Source organism: Fusarium odoratissimum (genome assembly GCF_000260195.1).
Source record: "Fusarium odoratissimum NRRL 54006 unplaced genomic scaffold supercont1.8, whole genome shotgun sequence".
NCBI lineage: Eukaryota > Fungi > Ascomycota > Sordariomycetes > Hypocreales > Nectriaceae > Fusarium > Fusarium odoratissimum.
The window spans coordinates 844,331-868,866 of record NW_022158694.1 but is presented as its reverse complement, the minus strand read 5'-3'; the positions used below and the strand labels follow the sequence as shown (position 1 = coordinate 868,866).

Sequence of the window (24,536 nt, the reverse complement as noted above, 5' to 3'; positions counted from 1 at the left end):
TCATTGCTAATACGATTTTATGATAGGATGCTCATGTTAACATCACGTCATCATCGACGCAGTCATCTGAATAAACGCCAAGGCTGCTGCATGCACTTCACATAGAAACCTAAAGCCTGTTAAGGCCCGCACAAGAAGAGTTCAGAATGGGCTGGACAAAATATGTATAATTCCAGACACTTTGCACAATCCCGGTATGCCTGACTCTCCGTAACTTTAATCCCTATTGCAATAATTATGCTACGGCTGTTGTTCATGGCCTGCATGGCCTCCATAGCAGCTCATCATAACTGGTCCATCGCGAGGCACCCGCTGTCAAGGCTTGAAAACATTCAAGGTTTAAAGTTGAAGACGATGAAATTCAGACAATCCCTCCCTGACGACAAACGCCTCGTCAAAGGTCTATAAGCGAAAGTGATAACGAGCAAGCCGATCCGCCCGCTTCCCATGACAAATGTCAGGCCCAGTCCAATCCCAGTCCAATTCTGCACACCAACGCCTAGCAATGCTAAAAGTTCCCTTACGCCCGTTTCCACCATTTGCCGTGATCCAGTCCTGGCCGCTTTCCCTAACCGTGACGCTCTCGAGCAGCGGCGAACTGCTCTTCCTGTAGACGAGCGAGTTCCTCCATGGACATGCCACTGTTGGCAAACTTGTCTGCCTTCTTCTCTCGACCCTGGTCATTGTTAGTCTTTGCCAAATATGCAGAGGGGAAATTGTGGGTTTACCTTTTGGACTTCTTTGTGCTCAGCGGCTGCCTCGAGAACAGCAGGGACCATGTCAGTGAAGCCTAGTTGCTCGAGAGCTTTCGTGATATGATCGCAGGCGATAGTCTTCTTTGCTTCCTTCTCAGAAATCTCGTTCGCCTCTGATGAAATAAGGGTAATGAACTCGACACAACATTCGATCAAGAGGTCGCGAGCCTCTTTAGCGAACGCCACGCCTGCCGATGGGGGAAGAATTTCAGATACAATCTTTTGAACAGTAGCTGCAACTAAGTTAGTGAATGGTTTTTTCTAATAGGAGGAGCACTGTGACATACCTTTCGGGAGCGACAAATCGTCGTTAGCTATAAGACAAAATTGTTAGCCAAGGCTCTTGAAGCAGACACGAAAAGCAGACCAAGCGTTCCACTGTCGTATTTGAGCCAGTACCTGGTTGATGCTGGCAAAGGCATCGCGAGAGACAAGCTGTAAAAAGAAATATGATATGGGTAGAGTATTTGAGATAGACACTGAAGTTTGAGATGAAAAGTAGATACGAAAGTGTGGTATGTTTGTAAAGTGTCGATAGTGATGAAAAGGGTTTCAAGAGATTGAACATGATGAGAAACTTCTCGGTATAGATTAATATAAGTAAAAGTTGAACGAATGTTATTCACAACACTGTGAGTTCCACCCGACAGTGATGCATTGTCGTGATGGTCATCACGAGTTGAGAACTAAGACGTAAGGTGCGTATAAACGAGACAAGCAAGAAACACAAGAACAAACGAACAAATGAGAAGAAAGAAAATACTTGCCTCCAAACTCGTGATCAGACATCTTGAAGAAGCAAAAATCCGCGAATCAGCGTGGTGATGAAAGGTGTTTGTGGTTGACTGCGTATTTTGGAGATATAAACGAGTATACACCAAAGACGCGGTTATTCAGAGACGGTGGCTGGCCGAGTGCAACGCGAAGACAAAAAATCCCAGCAAACAAAAAATGTAATAAAAAAGAGAAGAGAAGAGAAACGAGATCTTCTAATGATGTATGTATCCGTTGAGAAGCCTGTATGTTTCACTTTTGTTTGAGTGCTGTTGTTTTATATTGGATCTTGATGATGAGCTTCACTTTTGCTTGTCAGGCTGAGAAGGAGACAGACGGATGGGATGGTTACTCAGGCCCATGAGTGGTGGGGCAAGCCTCTTTTGTATCTGAAGAGCTGCTGCTGTTTTTTTTTGCGCCGCGCTTGTAGCCAAGTCTCCACCTGGAATTTCATTTGCTCAGTGGAATTCATTCATGGCAGTGCCTCGAGCACCAGTGGAGGAGCCTCAGGTCCCAAGGCTGCTGTAACTGGACTGTAATTGGAGGTTTGCTCCAGGCTGTCTCCATTTCCAGCCACACGGGGCGCGTCTTTTTTGTCGTGCACGGACCAGTTATACAGCTATTTCAGAACTTCCATCTTTTGAAAATTTCCTATTTCTTCATCAACACATTCCTTTTCTCTCTCCATTCTCTACAAACATGCCACAACGCTCAGATCGAGCAACGATTTTGTCAAGGCGGCGCCAATAGCGTCTGCCATCTTGCTATACCTCGAAAGTACTCGCTTTGTGCGTGGCTTTCACTCGATTGCAGCCGCCAATTCTTTGGGTAAGTCTCTCTTTGTTCTCCCTCCACCACCTCGCATGAAGAGATATGCTGTCGCCCCAGGCTGAGGAGGTTCGACAAGCCTCCTGTGCTGATTGACTTCGTCCTGTGCCAAATGGACAGAACTGATTGATCCCAATCATCTTTGTTTCAAAGTTTGAACCATCCAACCCGAACAAGGGCTAACCAGGTCAAAGTTTAGGCTGCACTCTCTGACCCATGCTGTAAGACTCCCTTCAGCATCTTTACACCCCTCCGATACGCCGTGATGCACTTTGCTATCTGGTACTATCAAATACCGACTCTCATGACGGATAAAAACGATAGCCTGAGCGCATTCGACTGCACGCTTGCTTTGGACAACATGTTGGAGCGTTGGACTAACATGCGACAAGGCAGCTGCTTCGAACATCACGTCTTTGGACTCGGTTGCATGCGACAAGTCAGCATCAGGTAAGAACAAACTTTTATTTCTTATTACTCGCAACATCAAATGCTATGATGAAGAAACTTACATTCCATGCTAAATCCGAATGTCCATGTGGAGCAAACTAAGAGCTTTTCATCTTTCGACTGACTTGCATTTGTCTTTCTATCTTTTATCTATTTACACCATCTGCAAAGACATAAAGCTAACATTGCTTGAGATATCCAGGTTCTTGTTTCCAACATCCCTAAGCTTGATCCTATTCTTGGTATGCCTCGACCTCTGGTGAGTTCCATCTGCACAGTCGTTAGTCTTTTATGTCGTAGTATGTTGTGTAAGACGTACGAGAAGAATTTGCCGCTCAGCTCTTTGAGCGGGTCTGCGACAAACTTGGCCATAACATTTCCTGGCTGTTCGGGCTTGAGCAAGATGCCCTTTTCTTTGGCTTCAACGAAGGAATCGTATTGCGCCTTGTTCATGGACGATTGGCCTTCCGATCTCAGCACGCCTTGCATCTCAGTGTCAACTCGACCTGGTGCAATGGCGACACTTGTGATGTCAGGCTCTTCGAGCGCAATGTGAGCCGAGACAGAATTGTAGACAGCCTTTGATGAACCGTAACTTGACCAGGCAGCATACTGCTTAGCTGCTGCTCCTGACGACACCCAGACAATGCAGCCTTTGGACTTGCGTAACTCTGCGATCGCAGCTTGCGCCTAGTTTTGTCAGTGTTGTTCAAGAACTCGTAGAAGGCCTGAAACAGGAACTCCTTACCAAGGCAATACCGCTGAAGACGTTGATGTCATAAATCTTCCTCCACTCTTCAAGTGTGGTGTCTGCAAACTTCTTGGGCGCCAACATGCCATGATTGATAACCAGACCATCAACCTTGCCGAACGAGGATACAGCAAGGTCAACCAGCTTTGAAGGCAGCTAGACAGCCTATATCAGTCTCGTAACTCACAAAAGTTTTTGATTGTGTCACACACCTGAGGTTCGACAATATCTCCAGCAATGAATTGGACCTGTTCAGGATGCGATTTCTTCAACCCCTCCAATGGTTCAGATGATCGAGCCGTAATAACGACCTTGTGGGATTGGTTAAGCAGGTAACGGGTAATGGCAGCGCCAATGCCCTTACTGGCACCAGTGATAATGAATACTTTGGAGCTCATGTTGAGGAATCTGCTGTGTGACTGATATTGTTAGTGTTCGGTGAGTACCTGTAACTTGGCACCTTTTTGAAGCTCAAGAGAGTGGGGGTTTCTTGGTGATGAGTGATGGTGGGGTCAATTTTGGAGCTTCAATCCAGCCTACCCTGTATCGTCGTCACTCACGTCATCGGTTCTTTCTTGGTAATAGCCCGCCTGCATCAGCAGAGATCTTGTTCCGTTTTATCAATTATACAATAGATCTCTAATCTTAATACTTGATCCCAATGGCCTCGACGGTGATTGTTGGAGGTGGCATAATCGGCATCGCGACAGCTTATTACCTCTCGGAACATCAACCGGGCTCAAGCATCCACCTTGTTGACTCGTCGGCAACGCTATTCGCCTCGGCATCTGGCTTCGCTGGTGGATTTCTCGCGAGGGACTGGTTCCATGAAGATCTTGCGTCTTTGGGACCACTGAGTTTTGATGAGCATGAGAAATTGGCAAAGCAGTTTGATGGGAGGGAGAAATGGTTGTATGCCAAGTCGGTGACTGTGAACTATGAGCTACCGAGAAGGAGACCCAAGGGTTCGACAGGTCAGGATTGGCTACGTGAGGGAGGAAGTCGTGCGGATGTGATAGAAGAGAGAGGAGAGGTTAAAGACAGGAATAGCCCGCCTTGGTTGAGGCGTATCAAGGGTGATGCTCTCAGCTTGGTTGATAATGGTGAAGGGACAGCTGTTCTGTAAGTCACTGTCATTCGGGACCGATATGTTCTAACAAATAATATTCATAGAGACCCTCTAAAACTATGTCAGTTTCTCCTGGAAAGGTGTCGAGCAGCGGGTGTACGGATACATAACCCTGCCGTTGTTCTAAATGTAGGCGCCGACTGCCATGATGAGTTATCATATGTCCGTATTGGTTACACAGACTGCTCCTCAGAGACACATATCCCAGCTACGCGAATACTTGTCTGTACTGGGGCATGGACGCCGAGTGTTTTGGAGTCCATGTTTCCCGGATCATCCATCAACATACCTGTCGTACCGCTCGCAGGGCACTCACTCGTTGTACGGAATCCCGCAGATATCGGGGATACGTACCACTCTGTATATACAAGCATGGATGACTTCTCACCTGAGATTTATGCTCGACCAAATGGACATATCTGGCTCGGTGGCGTGAACGCATCTCTCCGACTACCACCGTTAGCAACAAGTGCGAAGCCCATGGATGCGCCACTTGAGAAGTTGAAGAATCTGGCAAAGCAAATTATTAGAACCGATGGTGATGAATTGGAGGTTTTACGGACAGGCTTATGCTTTAGGCCTGTTTCAGAACGAGGAACACCCTATATCACGCGGATAGAGGATGTAGATCTACGACAAGGCTACAGGACACGGAAAGGGAGCGATGGTGGTGTCTATGTAGCGACAGGACACGGGCCATGGGGGATCAGCTTGTCATTGGGAACGGCAAAGGTTATGGCTGAGATGATGCAGGGACGAGAGTTAAGTGCTGATATCAGTAAGTTGGGATACTGGCCGTGAAAGAAGCTTGGGTAGTTGAGGTTGGATACAAAGCAAGTCACACAGAGATTCGGATACATGAATAGCATCATAGCATGGAGTTAACTGAAGTAGCTTTTTTTTATTGCACCTGAAATGGCAGGTAAAATTTCCTTGTAACTACTCTGCCAGACTCGCCATGCAAAGCACTCGTATGCCGCCCAAATCATCCCCCCGGTCGCGAGCCGATATCCTGACGATAGACTTATGATATACCTAGGATATTTTATGATACCCTTAGGATGTATTAGGCAAGGGAAGAATGCCATCGCCTTTTGTTGGGACGAAATCCACGGGTACCGTGAGCAGTCAAGTCATCCGCAATAAACTGTGGCATGTCTTGCTGGAAACGAAGATTGGCGGCGTCCAGCTCAGCACCAGTGATAGCCTTGATGGTCAGAGCCTTGTGGAAGTCTCGATACTGCGAAGGTATCTCCGCCCACTGCTCCTCGTCAAAAGTGACCGACAGTTCGAAGCCAGCATTTCGCAAAGGAGCCGTTACCTCTGCAAGCGTGATGAAGTCTCTCCAGGGAAGATACATTTGTATCTCAAGTTTCATCTTGTCCGTGAGTTCAACCAGTTCCCTCACCTAGAAGTACACATGGAATTCCACGGAGGTGGTGCCACCATGAGCATACTCCATCATCTCCCAACTGTTGAGCGCACTTTCTTTGAAGTATCTGGCTTCTTCCAAGAGCATAACAGCTCTCGCGCAAAGCTGGGGTATCTGTGATTTGTCGAGGGAGAAGTACGTGGCACAATAAAGTGATAATTCTTCAACGGACTCGCTGCAAATGAACACAAAAAGCGTTTTCGATGCAGTTCGAGCAAAGGCGGGCTGGTTCGTGCCCTTTTCCATTCCCTTTACATAATAAAAAAAAGAAACATCGTACAACTTAGGCATGTGGTAAGCGAATATGTCATTTGTGGCAGTGTCTTGGGTGTTAGGAGCCGGCACGATCGAACGAGTGTAGGCCTTGACCCTGCGTTCCTCGGGCGAGATGTGGCTCTCCTCATGATGCAGAATACCCGAGTTTGCTGCAGTAACGCCAGAAGAATCCACTAAAGTAGTAGAATCTTGAGTTGCATGTTCTGGGCGATCGATATCCATGGGGACAGTTTCCGCATGCACTGGATGAGCGAACTGGGCGATGACCCGAGAAGTAGCATGGAAGGACTTGGATCTCTTCCGAGGCGGCTACATAATAATATTAGAGAAGTCTCATCGGATTAAGATAGTCGAGAGCACTTACGCTGTGATGGAGATCCATGTCTACCGTTTTGATGCTTTTCGGGTGCGGAGTTTAGGGTTCACGCCTTCTCTTTTCTGCAAAATGACGGGCCTATACGTTTGCGATAAATGTCAGATACTGAGAACGAAAAAGGAAGATAAGACTTCGTACGATTGGAGAAGACTAGACCAAGTGAGATATTTCGCACTGCTTGAAGCGGCCGTGTGAAGAGAACGAAGACCCGGGTTAACGAAGGGTCAGGTGTAAACATGAAGAAGAAGTAGAAATCGGAGCAAATATTATTAGTGAGGGGTAAGAGAATCCAAAAGTTCAGACGAAAATGCAAAACTGTGCTATCTGTGCCTGTTTGCCTCTACCAGTTCACGCACAAGGGTCTGTCATGTATATCGTTTGACGCTCTGATGGTCATAGCCGCTTCTTAGGGGGCGGTGAAAATAGCCAATCTAAAGGCATCCTAAGTCTATACTAACTTTGCCTAAGTTTACCTAAATCCTTTTATCACTTAGGATAGAAATCCCTACTTTTCTTGCCTGCCGTAGCCTCTTTGTAGTTGACGTCTTTCATATCTTGTTTTGTTAGACATGCAATCTGTCTTAATTTTGTTTCATAGCATTGTGATTTTGGTATTGATGGAAGCTTCTACTTCACGAGACAATCGCGAAGTTTCTTGATATCTTCGCTTCCAGCCCTACAGCATCCACCGACCAAGATGGCAGGCCAATTCCCTCTATCCTCCGTAGCCTTCACGACTGTCTCGAGTTGGTGTTCCCAAGATGAGCGCCTATGAGCCTCAACACCGTCTGGCATCTCCCACTTTTGTGTTGTTGTGTTGTAAACCTCTCCATTTGTACCATCAGGATACAGCACCAGTGCGGGCCACTCAGTAATCTTGCCCTTCTCGACCATACCGGCTACAGTGCGTTCGAAGATTTGGAGTAGCTGGTCAAGCTTGTCGACCTTGGTGCAGTTGATACCGATACCCCATGGCAACTTGGTTGAGACTTCAGGATCCAGCATGGCCTCCACGGCGGCTTCGATGGAGTTGCCGTCAGGCATTTTGAGGTCTTTCTCAGGTGACAGACATGCCGTCCAGTAAGGGAGATCAGATAGTGTTGGTGTGGCGGCGAGAGCTTTGCGCATGGCGATGATCTCGTCAACGCGGGGAATAGTCTCAAGGGCAACATAGCCTACTCGCTTCTGTATATCAGAAACCTCAGCGAAGACCCCCAAGCGCTCACGGTGCCATGCCTCCAAATCAGCCAGGGAGTCGTGCTCAGCATCGTACTTCCCGCTATACTCCTGACCTGGAATCATGCAAGCTCCATAAGGTCCAATGCTCAGAGCGACACAACCCTTATCCCCCACAGCACGCTGAGCGATGTTGACAGCATCATCCAAAAACCGCGGAACAGTTTCACGAGGAATACCCTCAGGGAAATCATCAGTGCGAGTGTCGGCGAAACCATGAAGGGAAACCTGATATGTCGCCGTGAGGAGCACGTCAACTGGGACAGCTCCGAAATCGCTCTGACATGATTGGAGGGTGGATTGGTCAGAAACAAGCAAATGAGACGACCAGAGCGGCGTTGAACGGGAGAAAGTGATAGAGTACTTGGACTCGAGAGAGGTACCGAGACCACCGTCAAGAATGAGAATTTTGGACGGCATTTTTATGTTGGTTGTTGTGGTTGAATGAGATTGAGTTTGTGCCCACTCTGTCTAAAGAAAAGAGAAAACTAGTGGATTGTCAAGACGCCCTTTATTGAGCACGAGTGCTTAGTCGGGAATAACATCATTTAGTCAAAGAAAATTGCTTATTATTGCAAAATAAAGGCTATTTGATGTCGCTTCATGTAAATGATCTGACCGGTGAGTTTGTGCAACACAACACTGCTGTCAAGTAATTCTCGCGAGGCTTAATCACAGACACAATCTGGCGATGCTGAAATGAAGTTTCATTTGACCACCCCTCAAGTCATCTGGATTATCGGAACGATAAAAAAAGGGCAAAGGAAGTCCAGTGATCAGTCGCTGAAGACAACCATGCCGAGATAATGGGCACTGTACCTAAAATGCTGTATTTCGAGGACATCGCCACTATATGTCCAAGTCCTTTCCGGGCCTCTGTGTTCGCTGCAAAGAAATGAAACACAAGTAATGATATACAAACCAGAGACAAGTTGCTAGTAAGTATTTGGTGAGTGTTCAGATTCAAAATGAGTGCAGGGACAAGGAACAAGGCTGGACAACCTCATCTGTTCAGTGATCTCGAGTGTTCGAGGATGCATTATCATTGTTCAAGATAAAGAAAATCTGTCAAACAACTACAGGAATATTTAAACTGAACCCTCATTCACTGCACTTCTTGTCTCTCGTCATCCTCAGATCAATCTCATCCGATCGACGATATTACTCACCAACCATACACTCGTCGACCGAGCCTCATCCCCCCTATGACACAAAACAGGAAATGTCTCTCCGAAGACTCTCTGGCCGTCGCGGATCTTATTCCGACGTTCTACAGCTAACCATCGGCGTTTGCATAGAGCCTATGGAAGGTTGTCCCAGCCACTGGATTCTCATGCTCACCGATCGAGACGCCGAGTACGCAACATGTTACCATTCCTTGGGTGGTCCCACGAAACGCAGGCCCTGGGAAGTTGTGATCGAAAGTGGACGACTAAAAAGCTGGGACGTCGACCACTGGTATTACGTCGCTGAAATCTCAGCGCGACATGCACGAAAGGTAAAGGCTTCTGCTAGAAGAATTCCAGGTGGATTTTGTCAACGATGGGTCGTTAGTGTGCTCTGGGATCTGGAGCTGCAGGAAGTTGTTCCTCCTGGTACGGCGGAGAGGATCGCTCAAGTTGTGGAGGAGGATCCTTATGCTGATGCGTCACCTGTTGTTGAGGAGCATGAGGGTTTACATGACATGATGTTTGACTGGGTAGAGAAGCATTGCTGGTCTAGGCTTGGGTCACCTAGACGATAGAGGGGCCTCATGGCGCAGGTCGCTACAGGTTCTCTCTCACTTCTTCGAGTCCATTACAGGTAAGTAAAGGTGTATATAGGCTATACGGTAAATAAAATGAACGAACTAGCAAGCCGGACGACGAAGCAATGTCTCATGAAAAGTCGAACTGAAGGCTATGAGTGACTATGCTCTAAATACAATTCTGTAGATAATTACGACGGCATGGTCAAATCAGGATCATAATGTGAGATGAATTCTCTAACCTTTGAGAAAGTTGTCATACTTTAGGCCTTCCTTAGGATCAGATACCCTAAAACTTTACCACTATTATCCTTTGTCCCGCGTAATCGTACCATATTGATAGCAAGCTTCTTATGAGCTCTATGGCTCACCCAGACCCTCGCTCCTAGTCCGCCACTTGCTCCAGTCCAAGCAGTAAAGTGCCACATTGATGAGGCTTCGATCTCTAGTGATGGCGGAAAGGATACAGGTGTTGATCTTGTTCTTCTTGCCTTGTACCTCCATCTTGTACTTCCCAAAGGCACAGTCCGAGCTCTGAGGTCATAAATGAAGACTGGCTTCTGCTCTCTTCGTAGATGGACTCGTCCAGCTGCTTGCTCCTCCCATGCCTTCTTCCACCATCGTCCACATCAAATGCCAACACTTGCAAACTGCAAGTTGAGTCTTGGACCATCAGTACCCCGACTGGCAGGCAGGGCAGGTGACGGCGCAGCTTGGGTTACCTTCTTGATGTGCGCCTAGACGACTCATTCATTATTGCTGATGAAAGCGTTTGGTTCCTAGACATCGTGGCAATTGCACTCACGAAAGTTATGTGGCCAACACGACAATTCCAACACCACCTCACCATCAAAATGCTGTCATATGGTATCAAGTACCACCCTAACACGTCGTGAAAGTGAGTTACGCCCCTGCTCTAGCAGCTGACACCGCTCAGAAACCTGCGCGAGAGCTTGGGCGTCAGTGTCGCCAGGAGGAGCGTCGTCGATGTCCTCCTGTCTCATGTACTCCGTGAGACCTTTATGAGCAACCTGAAGCTGCACCAACATAGGATGATATGCGTATTGTTGAGCTTTGATGAGGTGCGCACAACCTGCAGCATCGTCTTTCTTGTTGCGTCGAAGGGGCCTTGCCACACGCCTTCTTGCTTCGTGATTTCTTTCTCCTCCTCGACAAGATGAGTTGCTTGTAATCCATGAAAGCGTGATTGGCCTTTTGTCTGTCGTCCGAGTCGAGAGCGAAGTGTCGCACAATGTCAGTCCTGGGCGGAAAGTGACATTGGATATTGGGTTCAAGAAGCTGGCTGCGTCGAGTATCTGGATGTGGCGGATCATGTACTTCCCCATGGGATGCTGAGGGGCTTTCCCCTAACTTTTAAAGATCTTCTGGAATATTTTGAAGCTGGTAATAGGGTGCCCCTTCAGTAGACTCAGCGGGGCATAACCGTCCTCCCATGTGTTGTCTAAAGGCGTTCCTGTTAAGGTTAGACAACCTTCGAATTGCTCGCGGAGTGCAGTGACGGCAGCAAATGTGCGGGTGTTGCGGTTCTTGATAACATGAGCCTCGTCGAGGATCATGGATTTTCCGATCGGCTTCCGTGGCTCTGACCCCAGGCTGCCAGAACGGGGGAACAACTCGGTCTCTTTGGGAAGAGGGTCGCCAGCACGACATTGTAGTCTTTGATGGCATCCTGGAACCTTGCGGCACGGTTCACCTCCGCAGTAAGATATGAATAGGATGTAATCGCGACCCAGTATTTCCGCAGGTCGAAAGGGGAAACGGATTCTCCTAAAAGGCAAATAGCAGGCTGATAGCCGTGTCTCACACTTTTCATGACAATGACCGATACCCTTGCCTGATATTTGTCCGCCTTGCGGCTAGTCTTACTCCATCAAAGAAAGCATCAATCCCAGCCATCCACACTGGTTACAACATGAAAGAGGTGCAACGATGAGTGAGGAGATATCTCCAGGATTCCAGGACAAAGCAGCCACCGCGAGCGTTACCAGGGTCTTGCGGAGCCCTAGGGGATCCCCCAGTATCATGCCCTTGAATGGGCCAGCAGGTGACTGCATAGCGGCTCCCACTGCTTGTCGCCGGTGTTCGAAGAGGATGTTACCAGGCTTGAGGCCGGGTATGTAACCTATGTGCGGCGCAACATGTTTGGCGATCTATCACGAACTCTCAGTTAGTCGCCGAGTTAAGCTTGGTGCCATGAGATGAACTTACTATGCAGCCATGAAGGGTGTTCAGGTTAGCGACGATGTTGTCTTCATCGAACCCTTCAACATTTTCATCGTCTTCGTCTTCGTCTTCCTCGACGGTATCTATGGTCGCATTGGGTAGTCGTCATCTCCGTCTTCAGGACCATGTGCAGTATCTGCCATGTCGACGTCACGTTGTGTCGACAATCCAGACACCCCTCGAGGCACAACGACGCCTTAGCCACTCTCCATGACATCGGTGAAGAGATGCGGGCCAGTCTTCGACCCTCGGTCCAAAGTCTGCGTTTTGGTCGATAGCGCGTGCATGCGAGTGATAATGGCATTGATATTGCCGCTCGTGTCTTTAACCATTATGCACTTCACGCCGATGATGTCGGGCTCTGACTACAAATTTAGAAAACTCCATATGAACATTGTTAGAATGCACGTTGTACAGGCGCACCAACGAGCAGATGCTGACCTGTTTGTGAAGAATGACAAGAAGTTGGCGATGTCTGCGAATCGTCGATAGAAAGGAGAGAGATGGGAATCCAGAAGGTGGAGTAAGTTGAACAAGAACAAAAAGATAGAAAGAGGTATAGACTCTCTAAACAAAAGTTGAACTGAATCATGAGAAGCAACGAGCTCGTGGGCCACGGGTTGGTTGTCATGACTGAAGTAGGTGACTTGAAAACGACCTCAGATCAATCACTGACACTGTTTGACAAGTTTTTCTCTTGCTTGCCGTCACAAAAGTCTATTTGAGTTGAAGAAGGAGTAAATGATAATGAGGAGGAAGGAAAATTCCAAACAGCAAACGAGGTAGTCCGAGCATGTTTATACCTTCATGATGCCCGACACCTGATGACAGTGAATCACAGTCAAATCAAGTGACCTTGCATGATGCTTGCTCAATATTGATCCATATCAATAATTTATCTATTGCTCAAACGAAACAAATTGTTTTATTATGCATACCAAACAAGCTGCAACAAGAAGCCATTTCTGCCGATGGTAGCAAACATAGCTGCACGCTGAGTAATTCTTAGACACACATAAAGATAAGTAGACACCAGACGCGCTCTGAGTAATTTGTATCTTTGAGTGAGCTTTCATTGTTGATTGTTTTTTTCTCAAATGTTAGAGTTTTCATGGTTCAAAGTTTGTGGTATGCAGTGTGTTTGCAATGCACTTCTGCCTGTGCTTTCAGGTATAAATATGTTACTACTCTCCTGCTTTTGAAACCTTCATCCTTCTCCTTTTTCATAATTACTTACTAGCTCTCTTTGCCTTGAGATATTCTTATATATAAATAATCAAGACAGAGCTTTTTGATAGACGTATATACTCTCAGCCAAGTCGAATGAAACCTGACTACAATAAACGTATATACCTGCACTACCGACAAACCAGACCTAGCACTGTATCCCAATCTCCCAGCCGGGGATGAGCTTATCAAAAACGTCATGGTTGCCAATGACTATATTGAAGTCGGTATCGGGTTTGGAAGGTAGCCCGACAAGTTCTCTCGCGAACGGGAAGAGGATTCAGCCCAAGGTGAAGATGCAACGGCAGACCGCTCGATGTGTCAATGGCCGCGGCTCAGGCGTCATGTGCGTCTTCAATCCAACCTAAAAACACGTTCTCAATCAAGCGAATTATTTCGTGGGATGACAATTTGATCCTGGACGTCTTTATCATCGTCGAATCCCAGCAGAGCAAGCGTTCTTTTATCCTGAATTCTGGGAGTATCACTACCCACGCGAACAAGTAACAGAGAGCCAAGCACATCGACCCAACAGCAGGATCAACAGGGCACAGATAATCAACAAGTCCCTCCACGCTTTAAGTGTTGAGAATTACGACTTTCAGACATACCCCTTGTTCTGGACCAGGCGCCACCTGCAGCTGGTGGACTGCCACAACACCTGGCAACTCTTCGGCTACAGAGAAGAAAAACACCACTATCCTATGGGAAAGGACCACGCATTCACTTTGCGTATTGGACCCCTCTCCTCGAGGAAGCAATTGTGTCAGTGGCACAGATGAACCGCAACTGACATATCTCAGGATTCCAGAAGGAAGGGCCATATGTTGTCGCCCCTCGCAACCGTGACGAGTCGTGGTCCAGCACGGGGACGAGTTGATGAAGCTGAGCACCGCTTACTGGCTGTCTTATGAGCTGGAGAAACTGTGGAAAAATGCCACCTCATCTGGGAAACATTCAAGTTGAGGTTTGAATGACGGGAGTGAGAACCAGAGAGTCAAACACGATGGCGACAAGGTCAGAAAACCCGTTTCCAAAGGCAAAACAACCCCATCGAGTGCCAAAGATTGTGGCCGAGGACCAGACTATCAAGACTGCCACTGATCATGGGCTGGTCCTGACCAAGCCAGAGGACCTACAGAACAAGATCCGCCTCATATGGGAAACACTCAAGATGAGATTTGAGAAGCCTGGGAGATTAAAGCCATGCTATACGAGTTGGACAGACCAGGCCAGAAGGATACTATCGAGACACAAACTTCTGGTGAGAATGCATTCTTCGAATTTGTCACATCAATCGCCGATGAAGTAGCAATCTAACTCGTTCAAGAAGCCACGGGATGATCTGTTGTAAACACCAACAGTTGACTATTATTGACCCATTTCCCTTTCAGAACATCGATCCTGTCTTAAGGTAGCTAACTCCGGCCCTTGTTTCTGCCGTGCATACAGCTCTATGCACAGTCGTCGACAACGAGACCCAGGACAAGACAAGGGAGATCAGCTCCCACGCCACGCCCTTCGGTTTGTCTTGAGAGCCTGCCTCGATGAAATTACATCAGCCGAATTTCACTCAGAGGTGGTTTTGGACCAGGTGAAGGCTCTCGTTCGGTACTCTCGACTGTCCAGCGAATGCACTCCAAAATCCTCGCATCAACAAGCGCTCGCTACCGACGATACGTCGGTATCCTCCGCCGACTTTCGTCGTATTCTGCTTGTCATCCGCAGCTGCCTCGAATCGTTCATGACCTACACTGACGATGTCGTCAAAGCGCTTGCTGCAGGGCATGAGCCCTCTACGATATGCAAACATAGATACGTTGTTGAAACAGCTCGGCGCCTCCGTCGACATTCATAAGATAACGCTTTTGAAGGAACAGCTGAACGCTCTTCATTGAAGTTTTGCTGCCCTTGGGGAACTAAAGGAATGGAACCCACGGTAAACAGGGGTTTAAATAAACTAGTCAAAGGAAATCCTAAGTTTAGGATAAACTTAACTAAATATTTTGTGACGTAGGATAAATACCATAAGTCTTTCTGACCTTTATGGGCTGGGAATGGAGATGGCTGGACCTGTTGTAGATGGTGATAGTTCACTGCTGCTTTTCAGCAATTGATCTTGTTCACAGTTGGCAATTGAAGTAAATTGTTGATTTGAGGCTTATTCTTGTGCCTATTAGCCTTGTTGCCTCACCGTTTATAGAGAAGTTAGATTGAATGACAGTCGAGATCTCAATCCGTCAAGATAAGGTCTTCGATCTCGTGCTTATCTCTACCCTGGCCAATGACTTGATTCAATCACGTAGCTTGTGCTCAACCGTAACTGGTTCGATTTCCGGACAAGCTCATTTAAGGTTGGCGTACGTCAGGGCAGTCCCATCACAGCTGAAACCCGCCGCAGGGCGTTAGCTTTCCTTCTGAGGACGGGAAGCTCCCTGAAATAGAGGCACCGACCACCTTAAATACCGGGGAGCTCTGCACCTGCCAACGTCATCAACGACAAACGGGCATCTTCACCTCCACAACAAAGACAGCCCGCGATGGATTTCTCCGACTTTGAAGTTATCGACCCAATCGCCGAGTTTGGCCATGAGAGCAGCGACGATGAGGATGCGCAGCCGCCGTATGCGCATCTTCAGGGCGGTCATCCCCCGTGGCAGGGCCATGCGGGTAAGCTAGTCGGTGTTGTTGACATGGGCAGGTGAGAAAATAGAGACAATCCATCGACTGCAACAAAGAAACTGACAAGTGATGCCATCACCAGCAATGGAATTCGTCTCTCAATTTCCGACCTTTCGAGCCCATTGGCTCGTATGCTTCCTACCGTTTACCAATATCGCGCCTCCATTTCTCTGTACGACTCTCAATATGATCCCGAGACTGGAGATCAGATTCCCATCCCTGACGATGTCATCGAGTCTGTCGTTTCAGTCTTGAGTCGGTTCGTTGTTATTTGCGAGGACTTTCAGTGCAAGAAGGAGAATATCCATGTTATCGCGACCGAAGCCACCCGCGCTGCCCTCAATTCGAAGCAGTTCTTGGCTGCTATCAAAGACAAAACTGATCTAACAGTTGAGCTTCTACCTAAAGAGGAAGAGGGCCAGATTGGTGCCCTAGGTATCGCCAGTGGCTTCTCTGACATGGAGGGCCTGGTAATGGACCTTGGCGGTGGCAGCACCCAGATTACCTGGATGCTCAGCTCGGGCGGTCAGGTTCGCATGAGTCCCAAAGGCAGCTTCAGTTTCCCATATGGAGCTGCTGCTTTGACGAAGAAGCTCCACGATCTTCGTGACGGTAAGAAGAAGGATGAAGCCGATGCAGCTGTCAAGGCTTTTGAGAAGGAAATGATCGCCAACTTCAAGGACGCATACAACAATCTGCAGATCCCCGCCGAGATGACCGAGAAGGCTGAGAAGGAAGGCGGGTACCGTATTTATCTCTCCGGAGGTGGTTTCAGGGGGTGGGGATATTTGCTCCTGTACCTGAATCAGACGGATGGCAGCTACTATCCCATTTCCATTATCAATGGATACACTGCCAAGCGCAAACAGTTTGAGGACACTGAGGCTCTCAAGCATGTCGCTCATGCCGCGAAAGACATTTTCCGTGTTTCTGATCGTCGAAGATCCCAGGTTCCCGCGGTCGCGTTCCTTGTCAATGTTCTTTCAGAATCAATTCCTGGAGGAATCAAAGAGGCACACTTTTGTCAAGGTGGTGTAAGAGAAGGCTTTCTCTTCCGCCAGCTTTCACCATCTATTCGAGCTCAGTCTCCCCTAGAGGTTGCCACAGGCTACTTTGCCCCGGGTTCGCGACATCTCATTCAGCAATTGCTCAAGAACGCAATCCCGAAACCTTCTAAGAAGAAGGAGTTCCCAGAGGAGTTCGGCGAGCCTGTTGTTGACTCCTTCGCCAATGCGATGTATCTCCACATGTTCATGAGTAAGGAGACGGCCTCGACGACGGCGCTGTACTCAACCAGTGTCGGAAACATGTCTGCGATCCATGGTGTTTCGCACCAAGATCGAGCAAGGTTGGCCTTGATGCTCGAGTCCAGATATGACGGTGAACTTCCTCCTCGTGAGCTAGAGTTCCGTGAGTCACTTCGTGACATGCTCACGCCTGAGGAAGTCTGGTGGGCATCATACCTCGGCAGGGTCGGACAACTCATCACCGCGCTCTACCCAGCCGGTAAGATCCACAAGTCGAAGCCACGCGTGGTGTTCACTTCTCAGTGGTCGTACACTTTGGGCAAGAAGAAGAATAAGGAAGGTCTTCTGCTCACAATCTCGGTACAGAAGACACACGATGACCCAGCAAGAACAAAAGAGGCTGTCAAGAATGCGGCGAGTAATGTGGAAAAGATTGGAAAGAAGAAGAACTGGATTGGAGATGATGAGCCTTGGGGAATGAAGGTTAAGGTCAAGGTTGTAGAGGAGGGTATTCTCTCTGAGGAGATGGAGAAGCTGAAAATGTAGGATATCATGATTTTTGTTTCGGAAATTGTGGAAAAGCATATTGGGCTTGATTTTGGGAATTGCCAAAGGGTACACTAGAAGGCAAAGGAAGGGCAGAATGTATGATGGTACTGATTAGCTGATTTGGAACAAATTGAGTATGTTTCGTCTTTTGCCCACCGTCACCCCCGTTATACTTTCGGCTTACCTCTACTCTAATAACCAGTGCACACCCTGAAGGAGATCCTGCAGCCACTTCTTGGAAACAGGCAAGTCAGGGCAAGTCGTCCAGAAGCCATGAGGTAACCCTGAGTAGATGTGTGACTTGGTTGGCAGCCCGACTTCTTGGAGCAGTTGATCGAGAAGAATAGCTTCATCCCGTCGCGGATCCCAACCGCAGATTGCAAAGTATGCTTTCTTTGCTATACCAGCATGGGAATCGAATAGAAGAGGGGACAGTCGCTTGTCTGTTGGGGGAGCACCATATAGTTCTGTTGCATGATCAGTATTGAGTGAAGAGCATTGCCAGAATGTATTGTACCTGCGAAGTAGTCAATTGACTTTCGCGTGAGGCCAGGTGCATCATTGATCTCATCAACGCTCAGAATACGATCCAGATACTTCTTCGGTCTCATGTCTGGGTGACAGAAGCTCCCGGCGAGAAACACGACACCGGTGATTCTTGGAGAGAGGCCCTCATCACAAGCCAGGTGCGAGATTCCGGCAGTGAAGTTGGCGCCAGCAGACGTGCCACCGAGAATAAAGCACTTGGACAAGTCTGTGTTAAGTTTCCTCTGGCCCTCTGACGATGCAGCCTGCATATAATGTTAGCGGGTGGTAGTTTGGCAGCACTGTACCTTACCCAGCGGACGACGTCAAAGGAATCTTCAAAGCCAACGGGGAACTTATGCTCAGGAGCAAGTCGATACTCAACACTTGCAACAACGACAGGAATCTCTAACGCGAGTACTCGACATGTTGCATCGTCTGTTTCAAGACCACCTGTGACATACCCACCTCCGTGCATGTAGAGAAATAGAGGAAGCGCATGGTGGTTAGCAGCTTGACGGTAGATGCGCAGTGTAATAGGCGTATTATCGCGCACAGGGACATATATTTCGTAAATATCGAGACCTTCCTGTGGAATAATCGGATCATGGTCTCTGGTCATGCCCAAGATTGGTTTTGTGCCTGGGGGGAGATTGTTTGGGAACTGATGGGGTCAGTAAAAATATCATGAAGTTTACGCATGACTTAGCGTACATCGACCCATTCGGGATGGGGTGTTGCATAATGTCTATATTCGGCCATTTCAATTATACAATAGAAATGATATTTGATTTAATAGATGTATGAGGATGAGAGTTGTGTTTAAGTAACTGCGCTGAAAGCTCTACGAGGGCGAAGTCGGAGTCGTTTTGCTGATCTTTGCCTCCGGTGTTAGAGACGCAGGACTAGTCAGCTACTGATCATCCTGAGGATCCGAGGTCTTTGGTCATTTATTAGATTATCTTATCTGGTCGTACTGTTATGGTAGTCTTGTTTAGCACCCTTGCTTGCACATGCAGCCGGAACTGCAACGAGAGCCTCTACTTGTCCTGGCGTGAAGCCTCTTCTATGACACTTCCGATGAGGGCTCAAAAGATTGAGGTCTTACTGATCGATTTACATAATATGTTTCCCGTATTACCCCCATCTCCCATCGTCACCTCATTCCGTTGCCCTGCGCTTGCCCTGCTCCTTCGTGTGTTTCTTCAAAAAGGGCGTATTCTCCAGCCCATCAGCCTGAGTCTTCCAAATCTTCTTTCCCATAGCAACATACTTCTCCCCAAACTTCTCAAGCTCTACCAGCGCAGTCTCTCTAGTGACTCGATGCATCTCAGCGTACTCTTCATCAGTACCAAACGTTGCAATCTTGTATCTCTGCTTCCACATCGCAACCATCTCCTTCGCAAATGCACTGTCAACTTGGATATTCTTTGCGACAAGATAAAATGAAGATCTGATCTTGTGGTACCTGTAGTGCTTGTACAGTTTGACGGTTGCCATTTTGCTGAACTGGTGGATCAAGTCGAAGCTTCGCCAACTGTCGAGCTTGTGCATCAAGATCACCATTGTACCACAGTTGTTCAGATGTTCGAGGCCGAGGGCGGTCTGTGTAAGGGTTAGACGAGTCGCTTCTCGGGGCTCTCGCCATTCTGCACGGGGGTGAGTACGCAGGACATGACCATCACAGAAGACGAGATCAAACTTCTCATTATCGCCCAAGACCTTTTCGAATAAGAAGTCATATGGTCCTGGAAAGTTCAACGGAACATCGTTTTTGGTGACACCCATATCGGATGCCAGCGTTGTGATGTCGCGAAACTCCACGTTCACTTGTGCATCGAGCATCTTGATGTCGTGTCCACCTTGCTCAACGGGTAAACTCATGGCTCTGATGTGACAACCAGGTGTCTTGGTCAAGGCTACGTCAACGAAGCCACCTGGGGCTACACACATGTCCAGCAAAGCCGGCTGTTCGACCCTAGACAGGTTCAGAGCACCAGTTGCCTTATCGAGGTCTTTTGCGATCGTCTTCATCATGGTGTACAAGAACTGGGCACTGTTCGCGTTGCATCTATCTGCGGCTGCTCGTTGTTTCTTGAAGTGAGTGTCACCTCCACTTGTCTCCCAGCCCTATCTTTCTCATTAAACAGTTCTCCTTGCTCAGTATCTTTGTCACAGACATACCTTTCTTCTCAACTCATGGAGACAGTGAAACTCCTCGACGTTCTCCAAGAGATAATCGCGGATAGTTTCTTGAGCAAATCTCTCAGGCTCTGGAACTTCAGTGCCGGCTTTCATGGTTGGTTGTGTCTTTGCTTGATCACCTTGCATAGAGGTAGCATGTTCGCCAGGGCTAGAGCTTGATGCGTCAGCGTCGGAGGACATGTTGGAGGCTGGAGATTCGCTACTGATTAACGACAGTTTGAGTAGAATTGAGAGTGATTTCCTACCAAAAGCAAAGGGATTTATACCGTTAAAGAAGACTCTCATCTTGCATATGTCCGGAGGCCTATTTCCTTTGTTACAGTTTTTGCCCATTCACCGGCTGGACCAACAAGCAACAGGCAGAAGTGGCAGTAACCATTGGTGTTTGCCAACAACGAGGTCGGCCTCCAGCATAAAGACCATACCATACCATATAACGCAGCGGTAAGGCTCTCCCGATCACAAAAAACTCCGTTGATAATTGTGCTGCAGTCATTGATTGGTCTTAACTCTCATGAGGCCACCAACACAGGCCCGCCGGCGCCACGGTTCACAACATGGATAGTAAACTATCACAGCAAGTTTTCAGTGACATAATATAAATAATTAATTTCCGGTTTCTTCTTGGTTGGTAACCTAGTTAGTTGTGGCTCTACCAATTGATTCTAAGTGCAATATAATGATTGTAAGCAACAAAGCACTGAGTGACATTACATCCAATATTAAGACCCTTAGACAAAATAACATACCGGAGACGCTTGGCTATAGTCTTTGCAATCACTGAAAATGATGGAAAGTCGGAGTGACTGGAAATTAAGTCAGATGCAGCCCTTATGGCAACTGCCTATCGACATTCGCAAGCAGAAGTCAAGTAGTCTATATTGAAACAGTTAAGCCAGCTCGTAAATATTTGGGCATCGGGTATCAATTCTAAACAGCTGTTGATGGGCCATCCTTGGGAGGTTCGATCTTCTTGATCTTCCTATATCCCTCTCGCATTTCAGTCTTCTTGAATCTTGTCGAGTAAAGATAATGAACAATGAACCACTGATATACACAAAACAAACTATAAATTGTTAAATAAAAGTTGAGAGCCAGTAAGGGGGCTACTTACAATGCACAAATGCCAAAACAGCCACAAGCAATGCTAAGGTTGTCAAGCATCGCTACTGTTCCAGTAGATATGTCACCAACAAAGCCCGTCCTTCGCTTGCCGAGACTTGACTCGTTGTACGCATCTATATCCTCCCGAAGGACAAATATGACGGTAAGAGCGGCAAGCCACATTACAGTTGAAAGGGCCAGAATCGAAACATACCATATTGGCGGTCTTGGATTGCTGAGACCTTGTGGCCTGACTGGTATCTTGAAAGCAAAGAAATGTAGAGCTCCCTGAGTCTGGTCAGCAAGCTTATATATATATATACAGGTGAGTGAACCTACGACTGCAAGGTTGTACGCTGATGCAGCAAGCAAATTATGTCCCGGATGTTTAGATATTATCCCCGCCGAAAGCCCAATAACAGCACATGAAGCTATCCACCTCCCGATATCCGCTTTAAAAGCATCATCATAAAGTCTCTTAACCGGATTCGTCTCCTTCTCTTTCCCCAGCATATCCCTGACGATTTCGCCCAGTGGCATAGGACATATTGGACTCGACATGGCTGAATCAGTATGGATGTGTAGGTAAGCTGCAGATGAGAAGGATCAGGTGTTTTTTTGGGCGCCGCCGCGTAATCTAATGTTTTATGGCTGTGGTCTTGGCTGGTCAGGGGATGTTGATCAACATGACGCTAGGCCAAGGGTTGAAACTCCATCTTTTGGCCTTGGCTCTCGTCACTAATTCCTTTTGCACTGCCACTGGAAATTGGCGGTGCCTGGGCTTCAATCATGCCGTGTCTTGGATAAAAGGCCCAAGCAACTGCTCGCGTAATGGCCTTATTCGGGAGTCGAGTGCCAAGAATCTTTGAGAATTTGATCATGAGTGAATTGAAGATATTCGCAACTAGAGTTTGTTTGAAGGACTGCTTTTCTTGTAGTAGCTACTCGAATAGATCCACAACTACGATTTAGCATACTAGAATCCAAATTCAATACATTGAACCGATGGAATCTAGAAGAGAACAATAAAATGCCCAGGTTACTGTGAGATCTTGGCTGTTGTTCATGTAGTTCAGACTTCAAGCGCGAAAATTTAAGATGTTCATGATGTCAAGGTCCTTGTGAAACCGATCGCATTTTAAACCCAATGCAATTTAAATATCACTGAAAGCTCGTATTATTGCCCAAAAAGGGATTATACGGCGCTACAAGGATCTACGACAACTCAGCTCTGTATGGATGTAAGAGGCTGTGCTTAAGGCTGAAATTCCAAGTACATCCTCCCACCAAGCGCTTATGCTTATGTTTATGCAAATCTCAGCACATTATTTTCCCCGAAGCTGACGACTAGATGGGGCTCATACACGTGGAGTGTTGATTTGATAGGTGCTTGTTGGTCGGTTATCTGTCAGTCCCCCATATCTAAACGAATTTGGTTGTATCTGCGAGCTACGACGGAGTGGCTGGGAGAAGAATGCCTTAGTGGCCGTGTCTTGCAGATGGGTTGTCACATAGTCCTATTGATTACGGAGAGCTGTGTTTAATGAGTGTCTTGATGTGGTCTCACTTGCATATAATCCGCTCGTCCCCCGATTCTAAATACACTCTAACCCATCTCTCACTACTCAGTACTCACAGAGACCTAATCTAACATCTACGCAACAATGGGTGATAAAAACGAAACATGGACACCAAACTACGACGACTGCGATAAAGTCTCGGATCGTTGCCCCGTCGAATACACCATCTACCAAGACTATCTCTCTGAACCAGCTTCAGGGTTCTTCGCGATCGCTTTTGCACTCCTCTTCCTCGCACAGATATTCCAGGGGTTCCGGGCTAAGACGTGGTCGTACATGATATGGCTGGGCATCGGAACAGTCTTTGAAGTCGCGGGCCATGTTGGACGCTTCGGGCTGGGAAGAAATCCATGGCAGCAGAACGTCTTTATCGTGCAGTACCTTACACTCTTACTAGCTCCTACTCTCGTCGCTGCTGCTATATCAGTGACGTTCAAGCATCTCGTTGTTTGGTACGGGGCAAGATGGTCTCTTCTCAAGCCCAGACTTTATCCTCTAGTTTTTGTCGGTACAGACTTTATCTCGATTTTCATCCAAATTATCGGAGGTGGCCTCACAGCTATGCAAAGTATGGGCAAGGGATCAGAGACGACGCAGAAACTTGGAGAGGCTCTTGTTATTGGTGGTGTCGCCTTTCAAGTTGCCAACATGTTGTGCTGTGGTGGGCTCATGCTTCTCTACGCTCGGCGCCGAAAGCAGGCAATGAAACAACGAGACCCGTTGATGGGAAACGCGACTGATATGTACACAACCGGCATGCCAACTCGTGGGACAGTTCCTGTTGCTCGAGAGGAGGCTACGCTAAAGGAGGCAAAAAGAGTCAAGTGGTTTGTCTATGCCCTGGGTATTGCTTATACCTGTATCATCATCCGATGTGCCTACCGGTAAGATTCCATTGACACTCCTTTCCCTACACTGGCTAATTAGCACTTAGTATCGCCGAAACTGTCCCAGATATTGGAGTAGATGTTCTCCGAAACGAAACACTATTCATCGTGTTCGACGCAACAATGATGTTGATTTCTATCGGCGCTGTTACAATCCTCCATCCTTGCTTCTTCTTCCCTTATCTTGGCCTGAGAAAGAAACAGAAGAATCAAAGCAAGGTCTATGAGGGTTATAGAATGGAGAGCAGTTCGGCTTTGGTTGGGCAGCAGCAGCACCCGCAGCAGCAGCAAGGTTATGCTTGAGGTTGGCTTTTCGGTGTTGCGAACGAGTATAGAGCCGAGTTCTGAATTACAAGTGTCTTAAATGAGTTCGTGGTTTGATTTCCTGCCTGTTGGACTATATGGCGCATTTTATAGAATTCTAGAAGCTCCAAGGTTTTCAATTTGATTCATACAGAACAGACAACATCATACTGCTCTCCATAAATCTTAATATGGCGCTCCGTTCTCCGAGTACTGACTTGAGCCCCTC

The 24,536-nt window shown here is 47.5% G+C and overlaps 14 protein-coding genes across 18 annotated transcripts; 5 read left to right on the top strand and 9 right to left on the bottom strand.

The window, feature by feature from the left end:
* Nucleotides 1–157: 157 nt before the first annotated feature.
* Nucleotides 158–1,873, bottom strand: FOIG_06097 (negative cofactor 2 complex subunit beta). The gene is made up of 4 exons (XM_031205073.1): nucleotides 1,523–1,873; nucleotides 1,043–1,069; nucleotides 729–988; nucleotides 158–676 (listed from the first exon to the last, which is right to left on the bottom strand). Exons 1-4 carry the CDS (start codon nucleotides 1,542–1,544, stop codon nucleotides 569–571), a joined length of 417 nt encoding a protein of 138 aa, XP_031065322.1. The 5' UTR covers nucleotides 1,545–1,873; the 3' UTR covers nucleotides 158–568.
* A 1,001-nt stretch (nucleotides 1,874–2,874) lies between these two features.
* FOIG_06096 (uncharacterized protein) lies at nucleotides 2,875–4,046 on the bottom strand. 3 transcript variants are annotated; one of them, XM_031205071.1, is made up of 4 exons: nucleotides 3,771–4,046; nucleotides 3,556–3,714; nucleotides 3,127–3,497; nucleotides 2,875–3,077 (listed from the first exon to the last, which is right to left on the bottom strand). In XM_031205071.1, exons 1-4 carry the CDS (start codon nucleotides 3,954–3,956, stop codon nucleotides 3,041–3,043), a joined length of 753 nt encoding a protein of 250 aa, XP_031065320.1. In that variant the 5' UTR covers nucleotides 3,957–4,046; the 3' UTR covers nucleotides 2,875–3,040. The 3 variants fall into 3 exon arrangements, with proteins under 3 accessions (XP_031065320.1, XP_031065319.1, XP_031065321.1); XM_031205070.1 differs by having other exon boundaries at nucleotides 2,914–3,497; nucleotides 3,771–4,016; XM_031205072.1 differs by having other exon boundaries at nucleotides 2,914–3,497; nucleotides 3,556–4,016.
* Nucleotides 4,047–4,049: 3 nt separating this feature from the next.
* FOIG_06095 (uncharacterized protein) lies at nucleotides 4,050–5,665 on the top strand. Its single transcript, XM_031205069.1, has 2 exons — nucleotides 4,050–4,680; nucleotides 4,732–5,665. The coding sequence occupies exons 1-2, from the start codon at nucleotides 4,220–4,222 to the stop codon at nucleotides 5,486–5,488; spliced, it is 1,218 nt and encodes a 405-aa protein (XP_031065318.1). The 5' UTR covers nucleotides 4,050–4,219; the 3' UTR covers nucleotides 5,489–5,665.
* Nucleotides 5,666–5,753: 88 nt separating this feature from the next.
* FOIG_06094 (uncharacterized protein) lies at nucleotides 5,754–6,065 on the bottom strand (the record flags this gene model as incomplete). Its single annotated transcript, XM_031205068.1, has 1 exon — nucleotides 5,754–6,065. The coding sequence occupies one exon, from the start codon at nucleotides 6,063–6,065 to the stop codon at nucleotides 5,754–5,756; it is 312 nt and encodes a 103-aa protein (XP_031065317.1).
* A 30-nt stretch (nucleotides 6,066–6,095) lies between these two features.
* FOIG_06093 (uncharacterized protein) lies at nucleotides 6,096–6,777 on the bottom strand (the record flags this gene model as incomplete). The annotated part of the gene is made up of 2 exons (XM_031205067.1): nucleotides 6,096–6,704; nucleotides 6,760–6,777. 2 exons carry the CDS (start codon nucleotides 6,775–6,777, stop codon nucleotides 6,096–6,098), a joined length of 627 nt encoding a protein of 208 aa, XP_031065316.1.
* A 252-nt stretch (nucleotides 6,778–7,029) lies between these two features.
* FOIG_06092 (homocysteine S-methyltransferase) lies at nucleotides 7,030–8,451 on the bottom strand. Its single transcript, XM_031205066.1, has one exon. It carries the CDS (start codon nucleotides 8,425–8,427, stop codon nucleotides 7,399–7,401), a length of 1,029 nt encoding a protein of 342 aa, XP_031065315.1. The 5' UTR covers nucleotides 8,428–8,451; the 3' UTR covers nucleotides 7,030–7,398.
* A 778-nt stretch (nucleotides 8,452–9,229) lies between these two features.
* Nucleotides 9,230–9,751, top strand: FOIG_06091 (uncharacterized protein; the record flags this gene model as incomplete). Its single annotated transcript, XM_031205065.1, has 1 exon — nucleotides 9,230–9,751. The coding sequence occupies one exon, from the start codon at nucleotides 9,230–9,232 to the stop codon at nucleotides 9,749–9,751; it is 522 nt and encodes a 173-aa protein (XP_031065314.1).
* A 363-nt stretch (nucleotides 9,752–10,114) lies between these two features.
* Nucleotides 10,115–10,258, bottom strand: FOIG_06090 (uncharacterized protein; the record flags this gene model as incomplete). The annotated part of the gene is made up of 1 exon (XM_031205064.1): nucleotides 10,115–10,258. One exon carries the CDS (start codon nucleotides 10,256–10,258, stop codon nucleotides 10,115–10,117), a length of 144 nt encoding a protein of 47 aa, XP_031065313.1.
* A 3,973-nt stretch (nucleotides 10,259–14,231) lies between these two features.
* On the top strand, nucleotides 14,232–15,083 carry FOIG_06089 (uncharacterized protein; the record flags this gene model as incomplete). Its single annotated transcript, XM_031205063.1, has 3 exons — nucleotides 14,232–14,489; nucleotides 14,556–14,575; nucleotides 14,678–15,083. The coding sequence occupies 3 exons, from the start codon at nucleotides 14,232–14,234 to the stop codon at nucleotides 15,081–15,083; spliced, it is 684 nt and encodes a 227-aa protein (XP_031065312.1).
* Nucleotides 15,084–15,593: 510 nt separating this feature from the next.
* FOIG_06088 (retrograde regulation protein 2) lies at nucleotides 15,594–18,073 on the top strand. 2 transcript variants are annotated; one of them, XM_031205062.1, is made up of 3 exons: nucleotides 15,652–15,926; nucleotides 15,990–17,837; nucleotides 17,906–18,058. In XM_031205062.1, exons 1-2 carry the CDS (start codon nucleotides 15,766–15,768, stop codon nucleotides 17,698–17,700), a joined length of 1,872 nt encoding a protein of 623 aa, XP_031065311.1. In that variant the 5' UTR covers nucleotides 15,652–15,765; the 3' UTR covers nucleotides 17,701–17,837; nucleotides 17,906–18,058. The 2 variants fall into 2 exon arrangements, with proteins under 2 accessions (XP_031065310.1, XP_031065311.1); XM_031205061.1 differs by having other exon boundaries at nucleotides 15,594–15,926; nucleotides 15,990–18,073.
* FOIG_06087 (uncharacterized protein) lies at nucleotides 15,594–19,001 on the bottom strand. The gene is made up of 4 exons (XM_031205060.1): nucleotides 18,943–19,001; nucleotides 18,542–18,892; nucleotides 18,221–18,494; nucleotides 15,594–18,170 (listed from the first exon to the last, which is right to left on the bottom strand). Exons 1-4 carry the CDS (start codon nucleotides 18,988–18,990, stop codon nucleotides 17,890–17,892), a joined length of 954 nt encoding a protein of 317 aa, XP_031065309.1. The 5' UTR covers nucleotides 18,991–19,001; the 3' UTR covers nucleotides 15,594–17,889.
* A 388-nt stretch (nucleotides 19,002–19,389) lies between these two features.
* FOIG_06086 (uncharacterized protein) lies at nucleotides 19,390–20,796 on the bottom strand (the record flags this gene model as incomplete). Its single annotated transcript, XM_031205059.1, has 2 exons — nucleotides 20,413–20,796; nucleotides 19,390–20,358 (listed from the first exon to the last, which is right to left on the bottom strand). The coding sequence occupies exons 1-2, from the start codon at nucleotides 20,764–20,766 to the stop codon at nucleotides 19,390–19,392; spliced, it is 1,323 nt and encodes a 440-aa protein (XP_031065308.1). The 5' UTR covers nucleotides 20,767–20,796.
* Nucleotides 20,797–21,210: 414 nt separating this feature from the next.
* On the bottom strand, nucleotides 21,211–22,198 carry FOIG_06085 (uncharacterized protein). Of its 2 annotated transcripts, XM_031205058.1 has the most exons (4): nucleotides 21,877–22,198; nucleotides 21,548–21,825; nucleotides 21,479–21,499; nucleotides 21,225–21,415 (listed from the first exon to the last, which is right to left on the bottom strand). In XM_031205058.1, exons 1-4 carry the CDS (start codon nucleotides 22,096–22,098, stop codon nucleotides 21,364–21,366), a joined length of 573 nt encoding a protein of 190 aa, XP_031065307.1. In that variant the 5' UTR covers nucleotides 22,099–22,198; the 3' UTR covers nucleotides 21,225–21,363. The 2 variants fall into 2 exon arrangements, with proteins under 2 accessions (XP_031065306.1, XP_031065307.1); XM_031205057.1 differs by having other exon boundaries at nucleotides 21,211–21,499.
* Nucleotides 22,199–23,091: 893 nt separating this feature from the next.
* On the top strand, nucleotides 23,092–24,519 carry FOIG_06084 (uncharacterized protein). Its single transcript, XM_031205056.1, has 2 exons — nucleotides 23,092–24,001; nucleotides 24,052–24,519. The coding sequence occupies exons 1-2, from the start codon at nucleotides 23,202–23,204 to the stop codon at nucleotides 24,305–24,307; spliced, it is 1,056 nt and encodes a 351-aa protein (XP_031065305.1). The 5' UTR covers nucleotides 23,092–23,201; the 3' UTR covers nucleotides 24,308–24,519.
* Nucleotides 24,520–24,536: the final 17 nt, after the last annotated feature.